General features: G+C 57.0%; 6 protein-coding genes across 6 annotated transcripts; 4 read left to right on the forward strand and 2 right to left on the reverse strand.

Annotated features, from left to right (window-relative positions):
- Positions 1–872: 872 nt before the first annotated feature.
- KVR01_006263 (uncharacterized protein) lies at positions 873–4,562 on the forward strand. The gene is made up of 6 exons (XM_044786098.1): positions 873–1,687; positions 1,825–2,295; positions 2,349–3,280; positions 3,368–3,563; positions 3,629–3,982; positions 4,041–4,562. The coding sequence occupies exons 1-6, from the start codon at positions 1,514–1,516 to the stop codon at positions 4,086–4,088; spliced, it is 2,175 nt and encodes a 724-aa protein (XP_044645066.1). The 5' UTR covers positions 873–1,513; the 3' UTR covers positions 4,089–4,562.
- Positions 4,563–4,765: 203 nt separating this feature from the next.
- KVR01_005948 (uncharacterized protein) lies at positions 4,766–8,006 on the reverse strand. The gene is made up of 2 exons (XM_044789453.1): positions 6,246–8,006; positions 4,766–6,148 (listed from the first exon to the last, which is right to left on the reverse strand). Exons 1-2 carry the CDS (start codon positions 6,432–6,434, stop codon positions 5,384–5,386), a joined length of 954 nt encoding a protein of 317 aa, XP_044644751.1. The 5' UTR covers positions 6,435–8,006; the 3' UTR covers positions 4,766–5,383.
- Positions 7,695–9,129, forward strand: KVR01_006367 (uncharacterized protein; the record flags this gene model as incomplete). The annotated part of the gene is made up of 3 exons (XM_044791518.1): positions 7,695–7,749; positions 7,884–8,321; positions 8,456–9,129. 3 exons carry the CDS (start codon positions 7,695–7,697, stop codon positions 9,127–9,129), a joined length of 1,167 nt encoding a protein of 388 aa, XP_044645170.1.
- A 1,227-nt stretch (positions 9,130–10,356) lies between these two features.
- Positions 10,357–13,814, forward strand: KVR01_006438 (tRNA (carboxymethyluridine(34)-5-O)-methyltransferase). The gene has a single exon (XM_044791516.1). It carries the CDS (start codon positions 11,645–11,647, stop codon positions 12,881–12,883), a length of 1,239 nt encoding a protein of 412 aa, XP_044645241.1. The 5' UTR covers positions 10,357–11,644; the 3' UTR covers positions 12,884–13,814.
- Positions 13,815–15,026: 1,212 nt separating this feature from the next.
- KVR01_005740 (uncharacterized protein) lies at positions 15,027–18,588 on the reverse strand. The gene is made up of 2 exons (XM_044786302.1): positions 16,396–18,588; positions 15,027–16,095 (listed from the first exon to the last, which is right to left on the reverse strand). Exons 1-2 carry the CDS (start codon positions 16,623–16,625, stop codon positions 15,306–15,308), a joined length of 1,020 nt encoding a protein of 339 aa, XP_044644543.1. The 5' UTR covers positions 16,626–18,588; the 3' UTR covers positions 15,027–15,305.
- A 5,375-nt stretch (positions 18,589–23,963) lies between these two features.
- KVR01_005969 (uncharacterized protein) lies at positions 23,964–26,675 on the forward strand. The gene is made up of 2 exons (XM_044792527.1): positions 23,964–24,419; positions 24,802–26,675. Exons 1-2 carry the CDS (start codon positions 24,183–24,185, stop codon positions 25,288–25,290), a joined length of 726 nt encoding a protein of 241 aa, XP_044644772.1. The 5' UTR covers positions 23,964–24,182; the 3' UTR covers positions 25,291–26,675.
- The last annotated feature ends 66 nt before the right edge of the window (positions 26,676–26,741 follow it).

A 26,741-nucleotide genomic window follows, 5' to 3' on the forward strand; every position in this document is an offset into this window, starting at 1 on the left:
ATCCATGGGATGCTGGCTCCTCAGGCACAGGGGCATACAAAGGAATCGGAGATGTGCCCTATATGATGTCCTCGATGACAGCCCACAGGAGTGCCAATTCAAATGAGTCATATTTCTTTTAAAATTTTCAAGAACATGGAATAGATCCATGTGACTGACTGATACTGCCTTTTCATGTTCTGATAACAATGAAGTCTGGAGGTTGTCTGTATATGCCCAGGTGCTCCCATTTGTCCGAGCTTTTCTCAGGTGTTTATTCCGTGCCTGTACCTATGGTAATGATATCTCAGCCATGTAAATCTACAATATAATCTAGGGATTGTTCATGTGTAGTTCTAAGTTTGTATAAGTCTTAATGTTGAGCTATGTCTATCTGTCCACGCCGGTGCTGTTGAGCAGCTACCTAGGCATTAAAGCTATTGCTAGACACACAAAAAGGCTTGACTTAGTCTCAAGCCAGTCATATTCAGGCACTGTCAAAATGCTTTCACTGGGCACAATGAATAAAGGGCTGACATACCGTTATCTAAGTAGGAACTCCAGTACTGGTACCTTAGAGCGCAGGATCTCAATTTCTTCACACATAATAGCTGCATAAGCAAGCAGCATCACCATTGTTTCCCAAACTCATTTGAACACAAAAAACTGCCTGTCACAATTGCAACTGGAGTTGGAACAGACTGTGGGTGAGTGAACTGAGAACAGACTGTGGGTGAGTGAACTGAAACTGTAAGAGAGCTTGAGCTCTTCCTGCGAATGCATGCCCAGGTGGGTTGGGGTCGGATTACGTAACAGAGCTCCTTCTGCCGAGCAGCGTCCAGCGCTAGTGCGACTCCCTGCCTTTGACGTCCGGATTGCTCATCCTTCCTCCGACCAAACAACAGCCACACTGTCCCTGCTCATCACAACAGGCCCCATTGCCCAAACAAACCCACATTCCCCTGTTTGTTGAAAGCTGAGATCATTGTTGAATGTCAAGCAGGGACCTGCCTGGAACCTGCACACACACGACTTCTTGCCAGACTTGAGGCAGTGCTGCACCCCGATCGCGGCCGAGACGACCATCCATTCTCCACGACGATAGACCACGACCGAAGCCCAGCGAAAGCTGCCCGAGAACACATAACAGTTGTGGGAAGAGAGAACCTGCAGTCTTGCGCAGCCGGGGAGGAAGATGACGAAGTGTTGACGCGAGCAAGAGTTGATCCTGCGTGCCACATTCTTTCTTGGCTCAGCTGGTGGTGGCCGTGCTGGAAAGAGCGTCATCCTCTGGAGTGCCAGTCTCTAGGGAGCAATAAGTTCTGCGATTGTTCAGGCTCACTGTTCGGTGTCTTTTCCGCCGTGAAGTGAAAGGGTCAGACCACCTCTGAATGTCACATTTGCAACCACGCTTGGGCCTGCCACCTGTCTAGAAACCTTGCCTTCCTGGCCTCCATCTTTCCTGTCGAGCGTGTTCTTGAACTCTTGCAAACCACAAACCACCATCATCAACCAACTCCAAAGCTGGCCCATCATGTCGTACGACGAGCAGGACCAGACGGCCGAGGTGATTGAGGATTACCAGAGCGCCTTGGATGGTTTGACAATGAACTCAAGATTCGAAATCACCAACTTGACCCAGATTGCTAGAGACTTGACCAACTATGCCTTTCCAATTGCAGAAACCCTGGAGCAGCATATCAAGAAAGTAGGTGACCCCTTTCTGGACAGCATGTTGCTGCTCCTGTTCCCTAGCTAGCAAGCATCGCTCTCCTTTGCCCCCCCCCCCCCCCCCAACAGAGTTCCCTTGCTTCCCGCAAGACAGTCGCTAACACCCTGCAACAGGTGCCTCCTCAGAGAAAACTACCGGCCATGTACGTCCTGGACTCAATTGTCAAGAATATCGGCACACCTTACACGTTATTCTTCGGCAAGAATTTGTACTCCACATTCATGGACTCGTACGCCTCAGTCAACGACAGTACCCGCAGAAAGATGGAGGAGATGTTGAAGACTTGGAAGGAGCCAGTACCTGGGTCCATCGACAAGAATCCTGTCTTCCCTCCTGATGTGGTTCGACCCATTGAGAATGCCTTGATCAAGGCCAGAACTTCAGCCCTCCACGCTCACCAAGAGCAAATGCGAACCCAGCACCAGCTTCTTGGAAGAGGGGGACGACCTGTTGCACCCCATCGCAACACGCCCACTCCTCCCAATGCCCGACAGCAGTTCGTGCAGCCACCACAGCCTCATTCTGGGGCCAATGGCCACAGGCCAGAGTCCGCACTCGGCCAGGCAGCATACTCTCAGCACCCAGTAAGAGGAACCCCATCCATATGATCTCGTGCCTTGGCTGACCTGTGTTCCAGCCTGCGGCCAACTTCCCCGGGTCAACACCTCAACCACACATGTCAACCCCGGCTGCTGCACCTTTCCAACCACCACCTTTTGGTTCCTATGGTGCCCCTGCTGCTCAACCTGGAATAAGCATAGATTCCTTGATCAATGAAATCGAGCAACTCGTTGTTGCCGCCAGAGCTGAACTTGGGAGGTCGCCATATGATACTAGTATACAGACGGAGCTGAAGGCGCTGTTGGATCTGCAGACGGTTTTGAAGACTCGCGGGGCAATGCTGTCGCAAGAGCAGTTGGTGCCTGTGAAGACTCAAGTAGCTAATCTTGCCGTAAAATACCGGGCCTCAAATGCCCACCAGACTGTCACTCCTACACCACCCATCCACGGAGCACCATTCCATGCCCCTATGCAGCAGCAGCATCCCCCTCAACCAATAGCACCAGTAGCCCCTGTGCCGCCTGCTTCGGCTCCGCCAGGTTCTGTGTCTCTTGACGCTCTGCTTGGTAAGGGTGCTCTGGCTGCATTGCTGAGCCGGCGGTCTGCCACCCCTCAAGCCCCAACACCTCAACCACCACCACACCCACAAACACAACCAGCAAATGTTGCTGCTCTACTACGGTCTCCTACTCCACAGAGAGCCGAGATGCAGAAACCAGCCACTCCTGATCCGATGGCATTGCTGGGTGCTCTTCGTGGTGTTGGTTTGATACCACCCACACCACAAGTCGGTGGAACACCAGTGGGCCACCCATCCGGGCCTCCTTCTCAAGCTCCAGCAAACACAGCTCCTATCACTACGCCTACTCCTGCTGCTGCAGGTATGTCATTGCCACCAAACCTGGCCAGCATACTCGCTTCAGCCCGCAATCTGGCAGCATCGTCAACACCACCGCCGGTTGTCATCACAAGTGGTGATATCAGTCTGACGACATCTTCATTAAAGCAGTATGTCCTTGTCCACCCATGAATCACACCCTCAGAATATGGGGCCCTTTTTAAATGAGAAATATGAGTATTCTGACAGTCTTCTAGATTTCGACCACACCTCATCCCTACCATATATGAGGCACTGGGCCCACCATGCACTCAATGTGGGCGACGCTTCAAGACAGACGCGGAAGGGAGAAAGAATAAGACAGCCCACATGGACTGGCACTTCCGAGTGCACCAGAGGATCATGGAAGCAGAGAAGAGAGGCCAGCATCGAAGTTGGTACGTGGACCAGGCGGTAAGTACCAGAGACACCCTCTTTCACCTTGGAGAGAGCTCTGAGATAACTGATGTACCACCCAGGATTGGATCAAATCCAGAGAGGCCATTGACGACCACCAAGCGGATGCGGATGCGGATGCAGCCAGCAAAGCAGCGGCCTCCTCAGCTGCCAGTTCGTCTGGTCCAAAGATCCAGTACATCCCAGTCCCGGATGACAGAGACAACATCAACACTGTCTGTCCAATCTGCCAGGAGAAGTTTGTCACGAAGTGGCTCGATGAGGCACAGGAGTGGGTGTGGACAGACGCCACGAAAGTGGGCGGCCGCGCATACCATGCAAGCTGCTACGCAGAGGTGACCAAGGATGGAGGCAACACGCCAATGTTCGGCAGCAACGGTGCACCTGACCCAGTCTTGGGTAAGAGAAAGGCCGAAGTAAGTTCCTCACAGGATGACAGAAACTCGAAATAGCTTTGTGCTAATTCATCATTAGGGCGAGATGGGTAATCTGAGGGCAGGTCGTGTCAAGACAGATGCATGATTTCCTGCATGTCAGGCAGCATTGCAGATACATGGTGCTCACAAGACTGCCGTGCTTGCCAGACCACTGTGGAAAGCCATTTAGCCTCTGACCCAGTACCTGGACTATGGCCTAGGGCTGATGTCTCACAGCCATGGTGGTGTGAGAACACTGCTCCCCTGGCCACACTGGTGTTTCCGGCTTAGCAGTGGAGGGATAGTGAAAATCCTGAGCAGCAATAGTGTCTGTTCAAGGAAGAGAAAATCACATAGGTCCTGCTTGGAGCTTCATACCCAGCGGATGCATCATGGAAGGAGGACATCATGAAGCATGCAGAGAATCTTATGCCAAGGGCATATTCAAAAGTGTACATCTTAGTTTAGACGGTCATTGAGGGCGTCACCTGAACTGCTTCCTGCTTCATGGGTCATTAGTAGGGGGCCAGCAGTTACTATGAATTAGCAATCTGCAATACTAAACCGATAACACCACAAATGATCTTGTTTCCTCATGTCCTAATGAAGGGACTGTGCCTCCATCCCATCAATGAAATGTCCCATTTTGAACAAAGACCCACCCCCCCTCCCCCAGCCTATTGAGTGTGGTATGCCTGTTCCAGCCCGGAGTGATAGGCGTGCAGGTAAGCATGCAAGTGCTGGTTTCCCTGTCTGGAGACGCCACATCCACTTTCCTCTCTCCACCATCTTGCCATCCCGCTCTTACACAGTCCATGATAAAAATCCTCTACCCTAGCCTTCCAGACACCGGAACAACATCCAGAACTTAAATTGAGAACCATTACCATGGCAAGGCTTGCTGGCAAGCGTCCGACAACCAACCGTTGAGATGTGACATGGGAGGTGGCGCTGCCAATGATACGTGACGGGAACACGTGGCTGACGGGAACATTCACAAACGCCAAGTCAGAACCTACCAGGAACTGGCCCATGCAGTAGTATTTCGGATTTAATTCTGGCCCAAGGGGAACTCATTTAAGCCCCGTCTCGGATCCCAGAATTGGAAGCACAGTCGAAGGATGGCATGGTCGCAACGATACCACGAACGAGAGGAGATTGAGATTCCATGCGCAAGGAGCATGGTTGTGGGTCTACAACGTGTAATACTACGCAAAGTACTGACTGGTGTTTTGGGCATCGGGTGTCATTGTATGCTAGATATCAAGTGCGCCTGTCGGCTAAGAAAACATCCACTAGATAAAGTCAATCCGAGGGTTGCATCAACGTGTGGATGTTGCCTGTAAGAGGCAAACACAACGAGTTGGTGAGCCTGGATTCCCAACAACCTCACTAGCAGCTCTAGTGATGAATCCCCTTCTTGAAGCTCTCTAGAGCCTTCTTCCACTCCGGGCTGTTAGCGCAACGCTCGATCCGCCGCACGTCATCAATGTCAGCCCTCATGGTGCACGGATCCGAGGTGCCATCCAAGACGGCCATGTCATCCTGCAGGGCCATGACGAGAGCGTACAGGGAAGCCTCACGGCTCCCAAACGCCATGTCAGCCACGGCGCCGACGCTCTGCTCGTCCTGGAGCAGGGCCTGTTCCCTCAGGACCCCAAAGGCCTGGTACTCGATGTCGTTGTCCCTGCACAGCTGGCGCACGGCGGCGTCGAAGTTGTCGTCGCGGCGGTACCCGCGGAACCTGTTCTGCACGATGGATGGGGGCGTCGCCACCGCTGGATTGCCGCGGCAGAAGTCGAGCAGGTGCTGCAGCTCCTCGTCGTCCACGTTGCTGATGCCCAGCCGGCGGACACGGTCGGGCACGTAGGTCGAGAGGGCGGTCCAGACCGTCTCAGTATGCTCGCGGGTTGGGTAGGGTGTGTGTAGGATGACGGCGTCAATGTACACATCCTCGGGGCTATCAGAAGCAAGGGCGAATCTCTTCAGGGATGAGTCCACCGAGCTACGGACCTGCTCGGCCAGAGAGGTCGCGGGGTCGTATGGGCAGTCGCCTGGGATGCTGGTCTCCTGAGGACAAGGCCATCCTGGGTGGGAAGCTGTCAGGGTGGTCTTCGCCAGTTTCTTGATGGCCTGGCTGTGGGCAGGGGTGAACGTGGTCTGGATCTGCGTTGAGCTGTCAGAGGTGGGCCTGGTGAAGGATCTCACTCAGGTTTCGCATAAGACGAAGACATGCGGATATAGAGAGCAGGGGAGACCTTACAGAGACATCTCGGCGCGACACCACACCTGCGTCGATGGCCTTTTGCACTCCCCGAGCGACCAGGCCCTCGTCGTAATTCTTGGGCTGGGCTGCGGTGGAAATTGTCCTGAAGCCCTCTTCCAACGCGCAGTACACTAGCCTGTCGGTCTCTTCCTTCTTCCAGGCTGTGCCGTAGATCAGCCTGCCCATGATGTCCGCAGGTGGCTAAGCCTTGATGCCAGTGTCGTGCTGTCTAGTAACAGCAAGTCGGTCCGGTGGCCCTTGGGAGGCTTGGGAGGGTATGTATTGGTACAGCCGGTGATGGCTATCATCGATTCACTCACAGAAAGAACCCATAACTTCTCAGCCCAATGGGTCGAGTGACAGGGTGAGGCGCGCCCATTGTATGGGCGGATCATAGCCTGGCCCCGTCCCCTCCTCCCATTCGGTCTGGAAGGCCATGCCCCCCTCGTATCCTGGCTTGTGACTCTAACCCCCAACAGTGACAAGGCGACCACATGTACTAAATGGTCTGTGGAATGCAGAATTGCTTCTTTTACTCATTTTCCCGCGGAAGCTGCGAGCACGTGAGTGGGCTTCAGCGCATCCTTTCTTCGACGGGTGCAGAAGAAGGAAAAACCAACAAGACCCAAGTATGCAGGGTAGCGCCAACCCGTGCTGCCGTGTAATTCCGCGCGGAAAGGATGGCAAAAGTACAAAGGGAGAGCGGTATTTTTGCGAGACGGCCCCCGGTTAGTTCGAACCACCATCAGAGGTGTTGGCCAAGGGAGAGAGCCGGATAAAGAGAGAGACAGATAGGGAGACTCGGCGAAATCACGGTACGTTGTGCGTCGGCCTTGCACTTGGAAGGACGATCTGCTGTAGAGCACTCGCCTGCGATTTTGGCTTTGAGCTTCTCCGAGATGCTCTCCAGTCTGATACTGCTTGTGTGCCGAGAGCAGGAGAAATTCAGGGAGTGCATGTATGCCCATGGTTCCCGGGACTGTTGGTTGAGCGGCATAGTCCCATCTCGCCGGTTACGGCCATGTTCTCGAGGTACCTCAGTCTTCTGGGTGCCTGGCGATGGGATCGAGACATATGACGCCGATATTGGCGTATCTATTGTTCATGTTAGGAGCCTCTCGCTCACTCCGAACGGCAAAGCGGACCGCCAGGATGGAGGGGCGAGTTCCGCAGTGAGAGAGGGGCATAGTGTGGAGAAGCAACATCGTCATCAAGCTGGAGCTCTGCCAGAGTGCGTGGGGTTACCCCGCGCTGCCTCAGCCTGTTGTTGCTGTGTGCCAGCTGCGTGTATCGGAATCGCTATCTCTATCGCGACTTCCCTCACATGTACACAGTAGATCTCCCTCCCCACTGAAGCCGCCAACAGAGCAGTCATTGTGCATTGTCTTCAGCCGACGGACTCTTGCTCCTTGCCGCAACCCGAAACACGACATCACGTCACGCAGGATGGCTCCTTACAACCTGAAATGGGGAATCATGGCCACCGGTGGCATAGCAACCAGTTAAGTTCAGCCACAATATCGTTGTTGATGGCGCGCGTGCAAGCAAGCGTGCAAGCGTGCAAGCCCATGCACGGCCAGGCAGATCAGGCATCACCAGGGAACCGTCGGCTGACATGTCACACACGCTCGCTAGCCTTCGTCAAGGACCTGCTCAACGACCCCAAGTCTCGTGATGTGAACGATGTCACCCATGAGGTTGTCGCCGCAGCCTCGTCCTCGTCAAAGTCGCGAGCCGAAACCTTCTTCAAGGACTGCGGCGTTCCGGGATCTCCCAAGGCCTATGGGTCATACGCCGAGCTGGTGGCCGACCCTGACGTGCAGATCGTCTACGTGGCGACCCCCCACAGCCATCACTTCCAGAACGCCATGCTGGCACTCGAGGCCGGCAAGAACGTGCTTTGCGAGAAGGCCCTGACAGTGAACGCCTCGCAGGCTAAGAAGCTGGTCGCTAAGGCCAAGGAGAAGAACCTATTCTTCATGGAGGCCGTGTGGACGCGATACTTTCCCCTGAGTATCAAGATCCGGGAGCTGATCAAGTCCGGGGAGATTGGCACCGTTTACCGGGTCACTGGTGAGTTTTGGAGTGATTGCGTGGTTTCGACTACCGCCACCTGTCATGCAAGCCGCCTGACAGCTGTGGCAGCCCCTTGCGGACCGTCTGAACGTATGGGCTGACAGCTTATCCCCCGCGGTGCCATGTGACAGCCGACAACTCGTTCAACAACAACAAGCCAGATGGCTCGCTGGAGTTCGATGACTCCCACCGCATGGTCAACACGAACCTCGCCGGCGGCGCCCTGCTCGACCTCGGAATCTACTCCCTGACCTGGCTGTTCCAGACCCTGTACCACCTGCAGGACAGCAAGGAGATTCCCAAGGTGGTGGCCAGCATGAACAAATATCGAACCGGCGCCGACGAGAACACGACCCTTGTCCTGAGCTTCCCCCAGCACAAGCAGATGGGCATTGCTACCACCGGGCTGAGGGCGGCGTCCGACATTGACGGACAGGGTACGGCGGGGCCGGCCATGAGAATCCAGGGATCCGAGGGCGAGATCCAGGTTGCGGCACCGGCTTACCGTCCGCTGCAGTACAGGATCATCAGGAAGGCCCAGCCCGGCAAGCTCGAGGTGGTCGACTGCCCGATACCCAAGGACAATGCGAGGAACTGGGGGCATGGCATGTTTTGGGAGGCCGACGAATGCGCGCGGTGTCTCCGAGATGGGAAGCTCGAGAGTGCTACGTTACCGTGGCAAGAGTCCGTTGTCATCATGGAGGTCATGGAGGAGGCCCTGAAGCAGGGAGGTATCGAGTACCCGGCGCTCATCACCTCGGACGTATTCGACGCAAAGAGCCCCCTGAACACAGGGAACCAGTAGGCGGCGCCTCGGTATTATTAGAGGTTCGTCGTGTCGACAAACAGCTGGGGCAGTGTACCAGAAATTGCGTGCTCCTGCGTGGGGCTACGCACTAAGGTGGAGGCCACCGGGTCGAGGGTGAATGGCATGAAGCCAGGGAGGGGGCTCGACAAATAATCAAAGAATAGACCGCGAACATACACGTGCACGACGCGTCGGTTTCCCGATTGCAACAAAGCTGCAAAGCAGGTCAGCCTGGCCGTGTTTCAGCCCTGCCGTCAGGCGCAGGCCGCATGACCAAGCCTGAATCAAGAGCGGCCATCCAGGCCCTTGTGAGATGAGAATAACGCCGACGAACGGTTCGAGACACGCGTCCGAATGACGGTTGGGCTGGCGGCCGGCTGGGCTGTCGGCCCATCGGTGAGGAAGGCTCGTGAACCGGATGAGCGCAATTTGTAATGCAATGCGGCGGGCCAATCAGCCACAGAAGGACGCATGTGGTGTCTGGATCTGGAGATAGTAAGGAGGCTCTCGAGACAAGTTTCGACTGAAGAGGCCGAGAAGGCTGGGATATGGACAAGGGTGAGGGGTGCTGGGATAATAATAACGACGATGATGTACATGGGCCGCGGTACAAGGACGTCGGAGAATAAACCTAACAGCAGAAGCGAGCAGATCGATGGATGGACGGGCAGATGGATTGATGGACGGTAGGGACACAGGGGCCTCAACAAACGGCCCCCGAGAAAACCCCAAGAAAAAGCTCCGCAGCCCGAATCCTGGTACTACATAGTACTTTTACTATATCCACGCCGGGCATCAGGAGCCAGCGTGGACGCCCCTGGGAAGCCTGGAGGACCACCGAGTACCCAGTACAAAGGTGCAACCACACACCAACAAGGCCACGCGCGCGCACACGGGCCAGACAGGCACACAATCTCAGGGCCCAGGCGGGTGCGACCAACGTGCAACCAACGTACAGCGCCAGTACAACGGCACACAAGCACAAGCAGGACAAGGCCCATGTTTGTCGCCCGATCGATTGTTGCTGCAAGATCCACGTCAATAAACGACAGTGGGTCGTGGGGCCGAGAGTTTTTCTTGTCTCGGGCGCCTGCTGCAGCTGCACAGGGCTCGTCCTCGCAGACCGTTGAGCCTCATCCTGACTGCCTGACGACAGACGGCCAGACTGCCTGACGGCCTGGCGGCCAGCTGCTTCTGCAACCTGCTTCGTTGCTTCTGCCAGCTGCTTCTGCCTCCTGTCGCCCTGCCTGTTGTGCCGACCAATCTGTCGGTCTGGCAGTCAGTCGGTCTGGTCCTGTCTGGTGCTGTGGCGTGCCGAGTACGGGCGCAGCCAAGTTCTCTGTTCCACCTCTCCTCTAGTCTGTTCCCACGGGGCAGGCAGAGCGACCACACAGCCGCGGCTAGAGGCGAGCGATGATACTGTTCCCCTCGCATCTTACTCACTCTTATGCAGCCGCCTGACTGCTTCACACACACACACACACCAACCGGTACCCACACCCGCGCGCAGGCTCCCCCCAATCTCCAATCTCGATTTTACGAGATCATCTCACAAGCGTTCGGGCCAAGGGGAGTGGCCACCCAACCTCGACAGAGTGGTATTCTGTAATAAAACCCCGAGGCCTGCGCAGCCACTGGTTCGGTCGGGTAGCACCACAGTTGGGGGCCGCTAGGCTGACCACCTCACTCGCTGCTGGCTGCTCGCTGCTCGCAGGTATCCCCCGGTACCGGGAATGTCACTGTCACTGCTACTGTTGCTGTGACAGCTCTCATCAGAACACATCGTGACCGCAGACGTTGAGCCGGCAGGGGACGAGGGACGAGCTCCAAACGACAGGGGACCACACGCGCCGTACTGCTTGTACTGTACTCCGTACTGTCCACAGGACTCGACTCGACTCGATCCGGCTCCGTACTCGCAAGCCACAGGGCGAGACAAGGGCAAACAACGCACAAGCAAGACACACAGACCGCACAACGGGCACCAGGCCTGTTCCACGTCGGCACCCCCTGCCGCTGTGCCCTGTTCCGCGGGCCTTCTGTTCTGTTCTGTTCCGTTTGACCTGGGTATCCTGCGCTGCCCTACCCGGTTCCGGCCCAACGGTCTAGAAACGACACCACGCTAGAGTGTGATCTGGGGTCGGACCGTGCTGAACCTTATCTGGACCTATCCGCTGGAACTTGCCCAATCCGAAGCTGTAGATCCGGGATCACTGAGACTGCAACGGCACTGCTTTGCATATCGGACCACGTCCAGCATTCTTGCCTGCACACACACGCGCTCAACAACGCACACCACTGGACCAACCCACGGCAGGCATCCAGTTTTCCACAGTATTTTCATCCACTTACCCAGCCGGCGCTGACGTCGAATTGGCCGCCTGGTATCTGCTAGCAGCCAAGAAATAGCGCTGCTTGACCTGCCTTCAGCCTGAAGCAGCTCCCCGCCCCACCAACCAGCGCCCCTGCATCCGCCTTGGGCGGGAATTGCTGTCTGCAGTCGAGCACGGTCATGGTCCTGGCGTCTCCGCCCGCGGCGAGGCCATCGCAGCCCGGCGACGGTGGCGGGCTAGCGGATGCCTACGAGGAAACCCATGTCCACGGCGTCTACGAGGCTATCGCCTCGCATTTCAGCGCGACGCGACACAAGCCATGGCCCTTCGTGTCGTCTTTTCTGGCTTCGCGGCCACCGGGGTCCGTGGGCCTGGATATTGGCTGCGGTAATGGCAAGAACATGAGTGTGAACCGGGATGTGGTCATGTTGGGCTGCGACAGGAGCGCCGCCCTGGTGGCGCTCGCTAGAGACTCAATGTGCACGGCACGCTATCGGAAACAACAGCAGCAGCAGCAGCAGCAGCACGATGGAGGCAAGGTGCCAGATGCCGAGGCAGGTGCCGCGCTCTCAGGGGACATCATAGCAGGCGCGGACGCCGTAACGGCCGACAGCCTCTTGCTTCCTTTCAGGGAGGCTGGCGCCGATTTCGTCATCTGTATCGCCGTGATTCACCACCTGTCAACGAGGGAGAGGCGGGTCGATGCCATCAGGCAGCTCCTGCGCTGTGTGAGGCGGGGAGAGGGCGGCAGCACGTCAGCAGGGGTGACAACCCAGCCGCATGATGTGCATGATGCCGCAGGCGCCGCTAAGGGCGCTGCAGATGCGCAGGGCTCGAGCTCGACCTCAGGCCAAGTACTCGTGTACGTCTGGGCGCTGGAGCAGAGCGGCAGCAGGAGGGGGTGGGCTGAAGGCGGAGAGCAGGACCTGCTGGTTCCTTGGGTGATGAAGGCACCCCAGCAGAAGAAAGCAAAGGTGAAGGGCCAGAAGAAGCAGGACCGACGGAACAAGCAAGCCGAGGACGGCGCCGAGGCAGAAGAAGCAAAGACGCAGCATGTTGACAGATCAACAGTTCAACATGGCGGGGCAAGCGGCGGTGAAGAAGGCGACTGGAAGTCGGACGGCGGGAAGCGGCAGCGGCAGCGGCAGCAGCAGCAGCACCGTTGCCAACAACCAGAGCAGAAGCGACAGCATGCACAGGACGAAGCCGTTGCAGCCGACGCTACTGCAGATCCGGGCACAGCCGAAAACGACGTGGCCGCCGGGAACGCGCAGCAGGCAGCTCACACCGACAAGACTTTCCACCGGTACTACCATCTCTACAGAAAAGGCGAGCTGGAGGAAGAAGTTATCGCCGCAGGGGGGTCGGTCCTGAGCAGCGGCTACGAACGAGACAATTGGTGGGTCATTGCAGGGTGATGCAGCCAGAACCGAGTACCAAAAGGGGGAGAAGAGGAAAAAGACCACGAGAGACCAAAAAGAAATGAGGATGGGGCCCCCCTGGCGGACAACGGACATGGACGGGATCGAAACGGTTGACAGAAAACGATCTAGGGATCCATCGAGGATCCATCTCATCGCTTGCTTCTTTCTGATCGGCGCGCGGGAGGTGTTTGATGGTGAGATACGTTGCGACTATGCTGTCAGGCCAAAACTCTATGCAAGCCTCTTTCTTCCCAACTATTGCCCATAGAGAACCGACACATATACGCACGTGCAAATCTGACCTCGTGTCCTAGCTTGGGCCCAGAGTCCGGCGCGCGATTCGAACTCAAGCCGGCAGTTGAGGCAAATCGGCAGATGGCGTATTTATTGTGTGGTCTGTATGTAGTGAGGCCCTCCCCAGGGGACCCAGGAAGGGACACCGAGAATAGGGGTTTCCACACTTTTCTACTCCGACCTCAGGTGCCGTGTTGGTATCAAGTCTCATCTTTCCCCGTCGTTTCATTCCATTTCCATCCCATCCACCGCTATGCCCGGGGATCGCTCATGGGAGTCGGCCAAAATGAAAGAAGAAAAATAGAAGCAGCATCAAAAAGGAAAATGACAGGAAAAAAATTGAGAAAGCCATCTATGCAAGGAGATGACCGCTCTGGCCAGACCACTATAGAGCTGCTTGGCCTGTCCTTGCGCCATTCCCCACCACTCCCTGATCCCATCTTTCCCGCGGATTATGACCAAATCACTCATAATCCCGAGCAATATTCAAAACCCGAGCGTGTCAGTGTGGTGTTTGCTATGCCAGCGCTTCCTAGTCCAGAGGCCCCTTCCCCCACTTCGTCTCGTCCCTGGGCGCCCATCAAGCTGAGAACCATATCACGCAAGGCGGCCGCTGAGGGATCGGGGCTAGAATGTACGCCACGTGTGCTAATTAATTTATGCAGGGCGGGAAAGAGGGGAATAACAAAAAGAATATTTGTAATATTATGCCGCTGGGAAATAACAAGTAGTGACTGTACAAGAAGCCGCCGCTCTCAAGGCGTTGGAAAAGAGAGAGTGATCTCTCTTTCCCGGGGAGTGATGATGTTGGGCCATGTGGTTTCCCTTCGTTTCTTTTTTGTCGTCCCTGGCTTCAATCCTGGTTTGCCCCCATGTGCCCTCGTCGGCAAGGTTTGAGAGACCAACCCAGTTGGGCTGATACTTCTTGTTCGTCGCAAGTAAGTATCGCGAACTTCTTCCCTTGACTCCAAATCCATGCAAAGTAGGCCCCATCCTGCCTGTCCATACTTAGTAGTCGCTGCCGCCGTTGCCACACGCTGCAGCCCCATGCCAACGTTAATTTCTGCAGAAGGTTTTGTCCCAGAAGAAAGACATGGTTTCTTCCCTACAGCAACGTCCGTCCCGCTCAGTCTACTCACACCCCGACCCCCGTCCCCTTCACCCCCTTCACCCCCGCCGTTCCCGAACCACTCGGATGAAAATACCACCCTTCCCCCCGTTCCTCTCCTCTCCGTCCCGGACTGTCCGGGTTGCGTGTTTGACAAAGGAGGGATGAAGGGTATAAAAGGGTACCCGGGCCCTTGGGAAACGCGTGGGTGGGGGCCCGTTGGCGAGAAAAGAAACAGGGATTTGGTATCGTAGGTAGTAAACACAAGCAACCTTAAGGTTGGGACAAAGGAAACCAGCTCGCAAGAGGGAAGAATTCCCCGATACTCCCAGATGACCAAAAATAAAGCACAAGTTGCTCCAGTCCCCCTCCCCGTTTCTCCCACACCTTCCCCTTCCGGTATGATGATGATAATGATGATGATGAATGCATGTGATGCTTGTTCTCGCTCTTTTTTGATTCTTGCCCCAAACCAGGACAGAAAAGACGCACTCAGACAAGAGAGAAAAAAAAAGGAAAAACGAACTGAAAAACGAAAAAGGTACCAAGAACCGAAACGTTGAAAAACCTATTCCGATTCCTCAATGCGCACCGTGAAATGCAAAGTACCGTGTTGCCCCAGCATGTCTCATTGGCATCGCATCGCTTCGTCGTGGTCCCCCTCTCGTCCCCCCACCCTATTCCCCCCCACCATCTTAACCAGAGGCGTGTCCTAATAAGACAACGCAGACAGTTCTCGTATGATCCTCGCGCCCGTGTGTGTTGTGTGGAAAAGCGTTGAACCGTCCATCTCGTCCTATTATGAACCCCGGCCATGTCCGTTCCCAACCACAACCCCCGTCCCATCTCGTTTTATGACGCTGTGTATGTGTAGGGGAAAAATGTCTCTAGCCTCCCAAGGAAAATCATCGTAGTCATCGTAACTTTCATCCTCGTCCCAATTTCATGCGGCCCCCTGCCCTTGGGATCCCACCCTCTTGTTGTCTGTCTGTGTGTCTTGCACCCAAACCTCGCCTAGTGCCGCCGCCTGATCGCCTCCCTGCCAGCGTCCGGACTTGCGCGCCCTCTCTTGCCAGACCCTGGGGTGGCTGGGCCGCCCCCTCCGATGCTGCCCGACTCACCGTAGCCCAGAGGCGAGGCCTGCAACGCGGACTGTCTCGGGCTGGCTGTCGCACTTGGGCTCGCGCTGGCCCGGCTCAGCGAGTACGCTGGGGTCGAGTACGGGCTGACGCCTGTTGTCAGCTCGGCCACGCTCGGCAGGTGCATCGCCCCTGTTCCGCCCCGCTCCCTCCCGCCGGGCGTCTGAATGGGCGCCAGTCCCGGCCCCGGGGCGGGAAGGACGTGATCGTAGAGGTCGGCCGGAGGTTGTCTCGGGGGGAGACTCTCCCGTCTTGGCGGCAGTGGACCACGCCCCGGCCCCGGAGGCGGTATCGAAGGTATGGGCGGGGGGATAGTCAGCGCATGTGGCGGCGGCGGATGCTGGTGATGGTGCTGCGGCGGAGGCGGCTGCTGCTGCGGCGGCGGCGGCTGGGCGAGGTGAGGCGTCCCTCCGCGTTGTGCGTACCGGCCCAGCAGGTGAGGGTCGCTCCTTGGCAAGCTCCCTTGCGAGTGGGAGTGCATGTGGCCCCTTGTCGGCGACTGCCGGGTGTTGTCCTGCTGCATGTTGACCGACGTAAGCGAGAAGGGGACGACGCCGGCTCGCCGCGCCATGTCGGCCTCGCCCAGCTGCCAGTGCATGGCTTCGGCTGCGCGCCATGGGACTTGCATCTCCTCTGCCACTTTGGCCCACATTTCCGGCTTGAACCTGCAATTGTGCAAGGACACGCGAGTCAGTAAATCTCCGGCACTGGACTTTTCACGAGATCGAGAATCTTGAATCGAGCATTTTCATGGGGGTGTGGATCTTCCTGCCGGCATTCCTGTGCCCACTGCCCACTGCCCACAGATCAGAGTGGTGGTTGGGGCCTTAGTCGAGCGGTCCAGCCTCTTGCTGTCCTTTTGGAGGCTGGTTCTGCAAGACAACCAGACCACCAGACCCAACACGAAGCTTGCCATAGGTTGCGCAAAAGGGGGAAGAAATGTGTGGTCTTTGGGGGCCACTCACCTCTCGTACAAGCGGGCAAGCTTGTTCTTGCGCTCCTCGTCCCACTCGCTCCGTCTCTCGAGGTAGTTCTGGTAGTGCAGGCGGCAACTAATCGCACTGCGCCCAGGGAGCCGCTTCGAGATGTCCTCCCACTTCATACCACTGCCTCGTAGTTCGATGATCAGCGCGTCCTCCTCGGGCGACCACTTGCTCTGTTTCTTGGCTGGGCTCTCGGTCGTGTGCGGTGGCATGCCTCGCTTGCCTGCTGGGGACGGCGCTGGTCCCTGCCCTGGGCCTATTGATCCAGCTGCTGATCCGGGCCTTTGTCCTCCCCCCCCTCCCGGGACAGCCCCCGCCGGTGCATATCCTCCCCCTCCGAGGAAAGGGTACGCCCCTGGCGGGGGGTACGCCGGCGGCGGCGCGGCGTACAGAGTTCCGACTGAAGGAGCCACGCTGGCGACTGAATGCGGACCACCAAAGATGGCCGCAGCGGGTGCCAAGGTTGCCGTGGTTGTTGGCCTTGAGGGATCAGCGGCTGCTTGTGCTGCCGCTGAAGGGGGAGGCGCGGTGACGGACGAAGATCGTTCTTGGAAAGGCTGCTTGGGAGGCGAGTCGGGGGACTCATTTGAGTCGGGGGGGACCTTGAGGAGAGACCTGATATCCACGGTGATGGTGTCTTAGCCCTGATGTTGCCAATGAATGGCAGGTATCATCGACTAAGAGGCCGTCGGGACAGTTTTGTGTGGTTGACTTTGCGCTTCCTTCTCTTTCTCTGACTCTCTGGCTCACACCCCCTGCCTCCTTGCGATCAGAAGTGGAGACTCAGTCGAACCACCGGTCGGGGGTGACGTATGAGCCTCCTCGGTGATATCTGGCCGTTTGCGATTCAAGGCCTGGTAACTCCTCCGTTGGCTTCGTCACGGGTTCCTTCGCTACGTGTGGCCGTCCAACACGGTGATGCCAACACTTCGTTCCTTCAGTGCCGCCTTGGAGAACTCAATGCTTCGACCAAAGGGCCTTGGGGTGCTTATTGGTGAGTGAGGGAAGGGATATGTTGGTAGTAGAAAAGCAAAATGATAGACCAGACCTTGGACGCCACGCGAGGCAGGCTGGAGGCGTAAAAGGTGCGGAGTGGACAAATCTGGTCAAGACAAGCTTGACACGGAAGGTCGAGGTGGCTTTCAAGGTGGCTCAGACGAGCTCTTTAGAGTTATAAGGCGTGGGTCGCGTCTCGGGAAGTAGAAGACATGAACATGATTGGCGCTACCGGAGCTCCTGACAAGGCAGAAGAAGGGACAGGATCCCACTTCCACGAATCCCGTCTAGAGTCCCCAGCAAGGTCGCAAGATGGCCAGCCCCGGAAGCGGGTGAATACGTCAGTCAACCCAGTTTGTCAAAGTTTCCCTGTCACCGCAGGAGAGCAAGCCGCCAGTTGTAGTCGTTGTCCTCTGAAGAGCAATGTAGTGTGGGATGGGGGCAGGCTCGACAGGGTTGGAGCTGGGCTAGCTGCGGGAAGATGCGCCTGCAGGCAAATGATAGGAAGAAGGAGAGCAAGGAAATAAGAAGGTTCAAGGGAAAGCAAGTGATCTAGGATGTGGAGTCGCCTGTGGGGGCATCACCGGGATCCAGAAGGTAGAAGAAGTCTGATTCTGAGAATGCTATGAGGCGAGATGCCTCAGTCGTCGAGGGCCGGCGCGAGAAGTACAGTCAGGTAGACACAGAGGATGAGAAAAGACCACTGGCCAGGCCAAGCACAAGGCGAGGCAGAGGCAGGGGAGGGGGTAGCCAGAGCGGAGGGGTGTGTCCAGAAATCTCAAGTCGAGGGAGAAGTCAGCCCGTGTGGGTTGCTGATATCATGTCGGGTATGAGTGACTTGTGACAGGTTTGGGAGACCAGGGCTGGGTTCAAGCATGCCCGGCGCCTATATCAGGGCGAGCATTTTTCAGATATAGGGTTGATCTGAGAAAAGGTCACGACCCGCCGAGGTTGCAGTGTCAAAGTCGGCAGTAAGAAGTGTGATGATCACCACCAGGGTTGCGGCGCCGTCTTTAGCTGGATGAACCATAGGGGCCAGGAGTGGGCAGGTGGCTGCTGCACATTACTCGAAACAAAGTCAGAAAAAGCAAAATCGTCAGAAAGGAATGGGTAGCTAGGTCGAGGTCTGTAGGGGCGTCCCCCGGACGTGCGCTTACCCTCCACCGAGCTGTGGACCACCACGAGGGACACCCCAGGAGGACTTGTCGAATGCAGACCCAAGAAGGGGTTTGTTGGTGTGTGAGCTACGACTAGGGGCTGCTGACATGGCCACGAATTCATGCATGAGCTCGCTGGGCGGCCGGCTATTCCATTTACACCCCTGGTTGCGACCTGATGGATGTTCCCCTTCGGTCCATCGCCTCGATGCCCACTGCTTGCCGTGGTCTAATCGCGAGCAAGGTCCGGCATCATGCCAGCCCATTGGGCCCAAGGACAGCGCCTGCGGCTTTGCCTTACGGGGGCCGGCCCTAGACCAGAGGGGACCCTGCTGGGTGTGAGATGCTGGGAACGGACAAACCGGAGCAGATGATGAGATGAGAGCGAGGGCTGGGGGCCAGTTCGCCGACACGGCAATTATAGTTGCAGTGACCGGGATGGCGCTTCTGGCCATGCCTCTCGCGGAAGCACTTGGAGCTTGGGTCTGAATCGGACCTGAAATGGAGCCCGCGGACTGAGTAAGGTGCACACTGCTGAGGTCAGTGGATCGCGGCAATGTGGACATCGTGTCAGTGTGCAGCAGATGTTGGGCGACTTGGTATACTCCATACGGAGTACGTAGTCAACTCGAGGGGGAGGGGGGTTGGAAGAGAAGGGAAAGGGGGGGGGCAGCAGTAATCCTTCCCGGATGGCTGTGCGGATAAGGTTGACAAGGCCACGGATTAATTAGTATGAATGCGATGCGAGTGGCTGCTCGTCGAGGTTGTGGCATAAGCGCGGGCGCATGAGCGGTGAAACCATTCCATCCAAAGGTAGGCGAGGTGGTTGGCGAGTTCCAGCGAAATCCTAAGCCTCGTCTTCAGCCGTTGCGGACGATGGTCGGCCATTGCTTTGTTGCTGTCCAGAAACTGTCCCCAAGGCGAAAACGAGGCTCAGGAGCACTTGGGGCTGGGGCACAACACAGTCCAGAACTTGCATCACGCTGGCTGGCTCGACGGTTGTGTTTTGGAATCGTGAACATGGCCGGTGATTTTCGCGCTTGCCCATGGAGGGATCTGCATTGACTACATGAGTCCCGGTCGCCTCTCGGGCATTGCAAACAGTTTCACTGTCAAGTCAGGACCGTGATGAAGCTATGCCCCGGCGTCAGTGTTCGAGATACCACTCCCAGCGCCGGAGTCATATCCTGTGGACTTATGCATCGGGTCTGAAAAGCTTCGAGCAAACTCAAGTGCGCCACGTCCACCTCGATTGACAGCTTCTTGATGTGTACACCAACAGACCAAGCTCTTCGCCACTACGGCCCAGCCTGGTTAGCAGCAAGGGTCGCGTCGATGGGCGCCAGGGCTGCAACTAGGTCCCGGAGCGCTGGGCCACGGACTGCATGTCTTGAAGGTCTCGTTGTGGTGGGTTCGTGCGGCCACCGTCGGAGCTACTGACAGCATATGTGAAGCCCAGTCCAACTATAGTATGGGCATTTGTACTAGGCAGTACGGACAAGTTTGTGGTGCGCGCGTTCCGTCCCATTGTTCCCCACCCCCTCTCCCTGCTCGGACACCAGCGGGATGTTGGTGGGGCCTGGAAACCTTTGCATCCGCTGGATACTGTCGCAGTTTCGGCGGATGGCCCGAAAGTCACCGTTGGAGTCGGGACGTCAGAGACCAAAGTCTGTGCGTATTGGAATTGCCCCTGGCCCAGTTCCTCCGGGCTCGAACGCTTTGAGTCCGCGATGATTTACCGGCCTATACTCTGTATGGATTGGAGGAGGCTTGTCTAGACGTCTCGGAAGCGGATGTGGGGTCCGGACCGAGAAGGCTGTTCAGAGTCGACATTGTCACTGCCGTGGCGGCCTTTGGTTGTGGAATCCTCTTGGGCTCTGCACAGGTGGTAGGTTGCAGCAGCATGTGCCAACACTTCAGCTTGCCGTCAGCGCGACGCCCAAACGGCTGCGTATGTGCCTCTGGGGCATTCCCTGGGACGCCGAGCCTTAGCTCACGCCTCCGTTGAAGTGATGAACTGGCGGTCAGCTCAGCGTCCCAATCCATTCCCCTCCCTGCTGAATCAGTTCGCTCGGATGCCCATCAGGATCGGATGTAGAATAAATCATCGATCTCTGATTGAGGAGCATTGAGTCGCTATGGCCCATCGTTCGACGACTTTGGCATACGCAAATCGTCGTCACTTCACCATGACCGGCATGCCAAATTGACTTCCGTCAACAGCCCCTGTCCATGAGCCATGATCACCAGCATCCAAATCCCTCGCCCGCGCGGCACGAATCGGTGCCAGATGCGTTTGACATGACGGTAGATGGTGGCTCGCATGTACTACGATTCATTAGTGAGAGGGCTGGGCCTTTGCATACCTTGGAAGAGCTGAATAGGCGTCTCCTCATTTGGGCACCGCTGCGCACGCTGGGTACTTCACGACCTTGCGTTGCAGAATTATCTGCATCAGTGTGCCAACGAGTAAGGCGGGCTTGGATTCCACGCCTGGATCCCCTCCCGGCCCTGTTGTAGGCAAGATTGGGTTTTGTGATATGCCGCAGCACGTATATCCACACCGAGGGCGGGATCACTGGGCAAGGGTTGACCCTGAACTTCTAGTGGTCTTGCACGAAGTCCTCACTCAGTACGGTAAAGCTGTGCACAGAAACCCCAAGCTCCCAGCAGAAGTAAAAAGGCCATTGGGCTGTCCACGCGCCATCAAGCCTTGAACGCACGATGCCGCATCTGCAAGATGACAGCCCTTACTACTCCGTACGCGATGCATGGTAGGGACCAGGGATGCGGCGCAGAGGTGCGCCTAGGCCGTCGTAGCTGTTGCTGCCCGAGCCACAATGGTACAAAGCGCGGTTTGTGTCTCGGGTCGTCTCTTGTAATACCACAAAGAATTGTCGACGTTGCGCGACTTACGACACGACATTGACAGTCTGCATGCGGGCCGGAGAAAGTAAAAGCTTCTGCGAGGGGAAAATCAGGCGCACAATCTTGATGCGCCTGCCTGCCGCCAAACTGGAGGAGCTAGGGTCACTCCTCTCCGGACAGACATGCAAGTCAAGTGAGGGAAATCTCATGTGTGCAAACATTCTCGTGCCGGCATGATTGGCACCCCAGGTAAGGCAGCCGCACCAACTAGGCGCCTAGGAACCCTGACTTTGTCAGTAGCCTCCCTTTAGTGATTGGATAAGATGTGAGGATGTGGTGGATGGCTGGGTGGATGGCAAGGTAGCTTGGGGGTCAGGCAGCATGTACTGTAGCCCCGTGGAGTACCGGAGCGGAGCAGAGGAATGCAGGTCAACAGAACGGTTTGTTGGCCTTGCATGAGGCCAGGGCTTAGGCTGGTTCGTTGGATCGCTGATGGATCGCAAGGTGCATCTGCTGGGTATCCTGTCGGCCCATCTCGCCACCGTCGGGACGGTTGCTGGGCGGCCATGCCCTGAAGCCGGTGATGCAGCCGTGGACGGGCCCGAATATCTCTCAGCAACCACAGCCACAGCGCGCCCCCCACACCAAACATGCTGCGCAACCATTCTCAAACTGCCAAACCTGAGCAGAGAAACACCCACCACTGGAGCTGGCGGCGGCGGTGGCGTTGTGAGGCTAGATGAAAGTACGCAAGCAGACATTGAGCTAGTGTGACCAGTGCATTGGGTCCGTCCTGTGCTAGGCCGACACCCCCACCGTGGTTTTGGGCAGCCTTTTGATGAGGCGCCGTCGTCACGCGTTACGGCCCAGTTCGGGCTCGTACTTATGGAAACGTCACATCAAGGGCTTTGTTGGCAAGCTTCGTGCAAGAACCCAGCCAGGCGGTGAGTATCTTTATAGGCAAGACGGGCTCCAAGGTAGCAAGGATGACGCAAAAGGGTAGCCCGAGGACCGCCAATTGGCACCCGTGGGCTCTTTTGAGCAGGCGGCGCCGAGAGCACTTGGGATTGGAGCTAGGTGAGCCAGCTGCGTCACCGGGCCCAACGTGACTAGCATATCGCACACCGGGAGGTTTAGAGTGGTGAGCTTGACCGGACTGCCACGAACGCGTTTTGACTGGTCGGCCGCGGCGAGATGGGACGGCACGAGGAGGTGTTAGGTTCATTAGATCGCGGAGATCTTGACGACGTGGTACCCAGACGAACCGGTACGGTTTCGGAAATTGATTGCGAGCCGTAGCAGATGCGAAGATGCGAGATGAACCTGTCTGGGCGCACATCCAGAACCGACCAATGACCAGGTGGAGAGTCTGCAACAGGTAACTGTGCAGCTTGCTACTGCACAAGGACTAGTCATGTCAACCGGCCAGGCCTGTCATGCAACGATCCTCTGCGGGTGTGTTCTGTTTCCGTTTGTTTCGGTTGACAATGGCATCGAGGCGACAGCGAGCATGGGCATGTCCATGTGAGACTGCAGTCTGCCGCGGCCGGTGACACCATGGGATTGCTTCTCGGAGGCGCCGCTCAACGGTGCCGAGGTGAGGTGCAGCAAGCCAGATCAGACTGCAGCCCGATTTCTTTGTCCAGGCCCGGCCGGCCAATTACGTCCCGGGCGAGATCCAGGACAAGGAGATACTCCGGTGGCCAGAGACAGGAACACGCGAAATCTCGGGTATGACAATGTTCGGTTCAGCGTCCGACTGCAGCGGCGTCAACGTCGTGTCGCCACGACGCAACAAGGGCTCAGATGCAGGGCCTGCAAACGGCCTCGACACCAGCTATGCGGCATGCAGACCATTGTCATTGGTGGCGGCCGACTGTGTTTGCGCAGCGACAGCTAAGCATCCGCGTGACCCGTGGGCGTGGCGGCCGAGCAAAAGTCAGAGTGACTGAATGGCTGGATGGCTGTCCGGCTGGATGGCTGAGTGGTTTCAAATGACCTTCTTCTGCCAGCGTGCCTGCCTACCCACGTCGCGGACGCCGGTCAGTCCGAGGCGCTCAGATCCCTGCGTCACCGCCCTCGCAATATGGCCCAGACGTGTTTTGGGGCTGTAGAGAGGCGTTGTCTCGCGAAGATCAGATGGTACAGCGTGGGTATGTGTTGTCAAACGAGGATAAATCGTGCGTACTACGGTGGTATCGCACAGCGGGATGGGTCTGAAGCTAGCAGCAGTGACAAGACGGGCTCTGAATGCATAAGAAGAAAGGGCACGGGTGTGACCCTGCAACGACCGTGGCAAAAGACAAGACACAAGTCAGTCAGTTAGTCAGGTTGACTGACTGTCAGTGTCAGTGTCAAAGTTTGGGAAGTTCAACGTCCAGAGTCCAGACAGGCAGAGAGAACCCGGTCACCAGGTTTGGCAGTTGACAGGGGGGGCATGGGGAAACAGCAAACTGCTGATAAGATAATGTGGTGCACGGTCCAACCGGTCTGTGACCAGCACTGACAAGCACTGACTGCCCAGAGTGAGGCTGAACAGGGCCCTGATACCCTCATCATCTTTCCCACGCGGCACGTCGGCACCAGCCAGTAGCTGAGCCTCGGCATCTACGTATCTTCTACAGACGTCTGGTTCGATAGGCGGACTACATACTAGCTTACAGCTTCACACGACTGTGTGGTGTTTTTGGCGGTGTCGGGACACGCCACGAAGCATCACATCACCAACTACCGTTTAACACAGGCACAATGGCGGACGTTCCACTTCTGGTCGTCTCCGAAAACTCGTCAGCAGAGCGCCGTATCACCCCGGCGTGGCCAATCAGCACACTCAAGGCAAAGCTAGAAACCGTCACTGGAATACCTCCTTCAGCCCAGAGGCTCCTGCTCAAGACCGCAGCTGAGGGAAGTATTCCCATCGAGGCCAGCGATGAAGACTCAACACAACTGAGCACGTTCCATCTGACTGCATATGCCGAACTGCACGTGAGTATCTACCCCTTGTGTTGGTCCGGGCGGTGGCTATTCTTGCCTTGCTCGTTGGTTTGTCGAGGCGGTGTCGTGGACTTCGGCATGAGTCGCAGGTGTCAACGCTCTGGAGAGGAAGGAGAGTGGTTGCTGCACACTTGGTGCATCCATGAACAAGTGTCTTGGTTCACCGATGGTCACGTTGCCCGGGCTGGTCGCATTTCCGCGCGCTCATGATTCGTGCCTCTTAGAAGCGCCTCTGTGACGACAATCTACAATGGTACTGGGAGACCTGAGCATTGCGCAAAACAGTTGTCAGCCAGCGTCTTCTCGGGCGAGCTTACCAGCGTCCTGAGCCCCGGTTGACGGCGCATTATGAACATTGCTGACCACGAATTAGGTTCTGGACACTCGGCCTCCTGGTGCCAGGCCCAACTACACAGATGCTAGCGGCGTCGAGAAATACGTGATGCCGGAGGAGGAATACGCCAAGAAGACCGACTCGGTACTCGCCTGGAAGAAATCTGAAAAGCTCGGTCGATTCGACCCCAACGCCCCCAGCCGAGAGGAAGCCAAGATTGCGGCCTTCGCTCAGGAGGTGCGCGACCGTGGCATCGAGACTGGGAGGCGGTGCCGTGTTGGAGGCGATGATACGCGAAGAGGCACCGTCATGTACGTGGGCGACGTGAAGGAGATCCCCAGCGGCTCAGGTGCGTGGGTTGGCATCCAGCTTGACGAGCCGGTTGGAAAGAACGACGGCAGCATCAACGGCGCCAGGTACTGGGGCGAGCCTTCGGGCATGAAGCATGGCGTCTTTGTTAGGCCCGAGAGGGTGGAGATCGGCGACTTTCCCGCGATGGACGATCTGGGCGATATGGAGGAAATCTGATGCGGCTGCTGGCCCGGACAGGCCCGCAGCGACGCGGTAGACCAGGACCACGACAACGTTGCATGGTGTTGGTGATACTCAACCAAGAAAGAAACTGGAAGTGGCTGCTTCGTCCCAAGTCCTCATAAATAGGCCGGCTTCTCGTGCAGCCGAGAAATGCTTGCCCTCGGCGTAGTTGCCTCTAAGGGACTCGTGGATCGCGGCTCCCGTGCCATTCCGCGCGGCCAAACGTCCGAACCCTGCTCGCAAGACTTTTGACGAGGTTTCACCCGATCCTTCTCTCGAAGGGCACAGAGGCCATCACGCCTGGGCTTTTCGATATGCTGCGCACCGTTCGGACCAGCCAGCAGCCATGGCGCTCAACGTCTTGTCTTGACCATGCCCACACAAGCTCCAAGCGCCATAATTGCGACGAGACGATCGCCGCAGGGCAGCACTGGGGCAGGATTCATCCTCCGCAGGTGTGCTTTATGCCATCCGCCCTTTGAGCATGGCCTAGAAACAGCGCCAGTCCTGAGGCGGCTGAGGCATCATCGGATCGCATACCGGTACCGCGTAGGAGAATAGGGGAGTTTCTTAATTTTTTATTGCGGGGAATGAGACGGGGTTAGAAGACATGTTGCTTGGCAAAAGCGATGTGCCGGATCACGTCTTTGATTGATTGGTCCTTGGGAGGGCGGGAGAGGCTTCAGCCTGAAGTGGGCGCGGTGTTGATCAGTCTTATTCTCCTACACGCAGGCGCTGGGACCCGGTGTTCTTGTCCGAGAAATGGGAGGATGACAGTCGAGGCAGGCTTGGGAGCGGCGTGTCCCGGCATGCACCCCTCCAACCTCAAACCGATGCCGTGTGAGGCTCAAAACCTGCTACATGGGGTCCCCCATGCAGTGCAATGCCGTGAGATTTTGAGCCTCATCGACACTAGCCTCGCCTGAGGACGACCCTTGAGGTGCATCTCCAGTTTGTTCGGACTATTATCCGGCATGCAAGGCGGGACGGGCATATTGCACATGTACGGCCTCGAGAAAATTGGACTAGATGGATGTGGCTGGACGGCTGGACGGCTGGACGGCTGGCTTGTGTTGCGGCTCTTTGCCAATGCCGCGCTCGACCTCGTCGGTCGGGGGCACTGACTGGTTTGGAGAGTAGCTGGGGCCGGTTCGTTCAGGGGCCACATGGAGGCTCCGAGAGCATGGAGACCCCGAGACAGGGTGAAGAGGGCCAGAAGCTAGCTAGGGCCGGGCTGGCTGGGGCTAGGGCTGTCGGCGGTTGGATGGGCTGATGGAGCAGTTGGGGATGCCCAGGAGGGCAAGGGGCTCGGCCGTCCGATTTCGAATGCGGAGTACTATTCTATGTAGTAGATAAATAAACAAGAGACCTGACACATGGACGTTACAGTGGTTGTCCTAACCCTGGAATGTGGAATGAAAATGCCTTGTCCTGGCTTGGCGTCG

The sequence above is a fragment of the Diaporthe batatas genome, assembly GCF_019321695.1.
Source record: "Diaporthe batatas strain CRI 302-4 chromosome Unknown Contig00006, whole genome shotgun sequence".
Taxonomy (NCBI): Eukaryota; Fungi; Ascomycota; class Sordariomycetes; order Diaporthales; family Diaporthaceae; genus Diaporthe; species Diaporthe batatas.

Coding starts and splice junctions, on each gene's coding strand:
- KVR01_006263 (XM_044786098.1), top strand. CDS start 1,514: ATGTCGTACGACGAGCAGGACCAGACGGCCGAGGTGATTGAGGATTAC. Junction 3,281..3,367: donor ACGACATCTTCATTAAAGCA/GTATGTCCTTGT, acceptor ACAGTCTTCTAG/ATTTCGACCACACCTCATCC. Junction 3,564..3,628: donor GTTGGTACGTGGACCAGGCG/GTAAGTACCAGA, acceptor TGTACCACCCAG/GATTGGATCAAATCCAGAGA.
- KVR01_005948 (XM_044789453.1), bottom strand. CDS start 6,434: ATGGGCAGGCTGATCTACGGCACAGCCTGGAAGAAGGAAGAGACCGAC. Junction 6,149..6,245: donor TGTCGCGCCGAGATGTCTCT/GTAAGGTCTCCC, acceptor AGCTCAACGCAG/ATCCAGACCACGTTCACCCC.
- KVR01_006438 (XM_044791516.1), top strand. CDS start 11,645: ATGGTCCTGGCGTCTCCGCCCGCGGCGAGGCCATCGCAGCCCGGCGAC.
- KVR01_005740 (XM_044786302.1), bottom strand. CDS start 16,625: ATGCCACCGCACACGACCGAGAGCCCAGCCAAGAAACAGAGCAAGTGG. Junction 16,096..16,395: donor CTTGCCCGCTTGTACGAGAG/GTGAGTGGCCCC, acceptor GCACAATTGCAG/GTTCAAGCCGGAAATGTGGG.
- KVR01_005969 (XM_044792527.1), top strand. CDS start 24,183: ATGGCGGACGTTCCACTTCTGGTCGTCTCCGAAAACTCGTCAGCAGAG. Junction 24,420..24,801: donor CTGCATATGCCGAACTGCAC/GTGAGTATCTAC, acceptor ACCACGAATTAG/GTTCTGGACACTCGGCCTCC.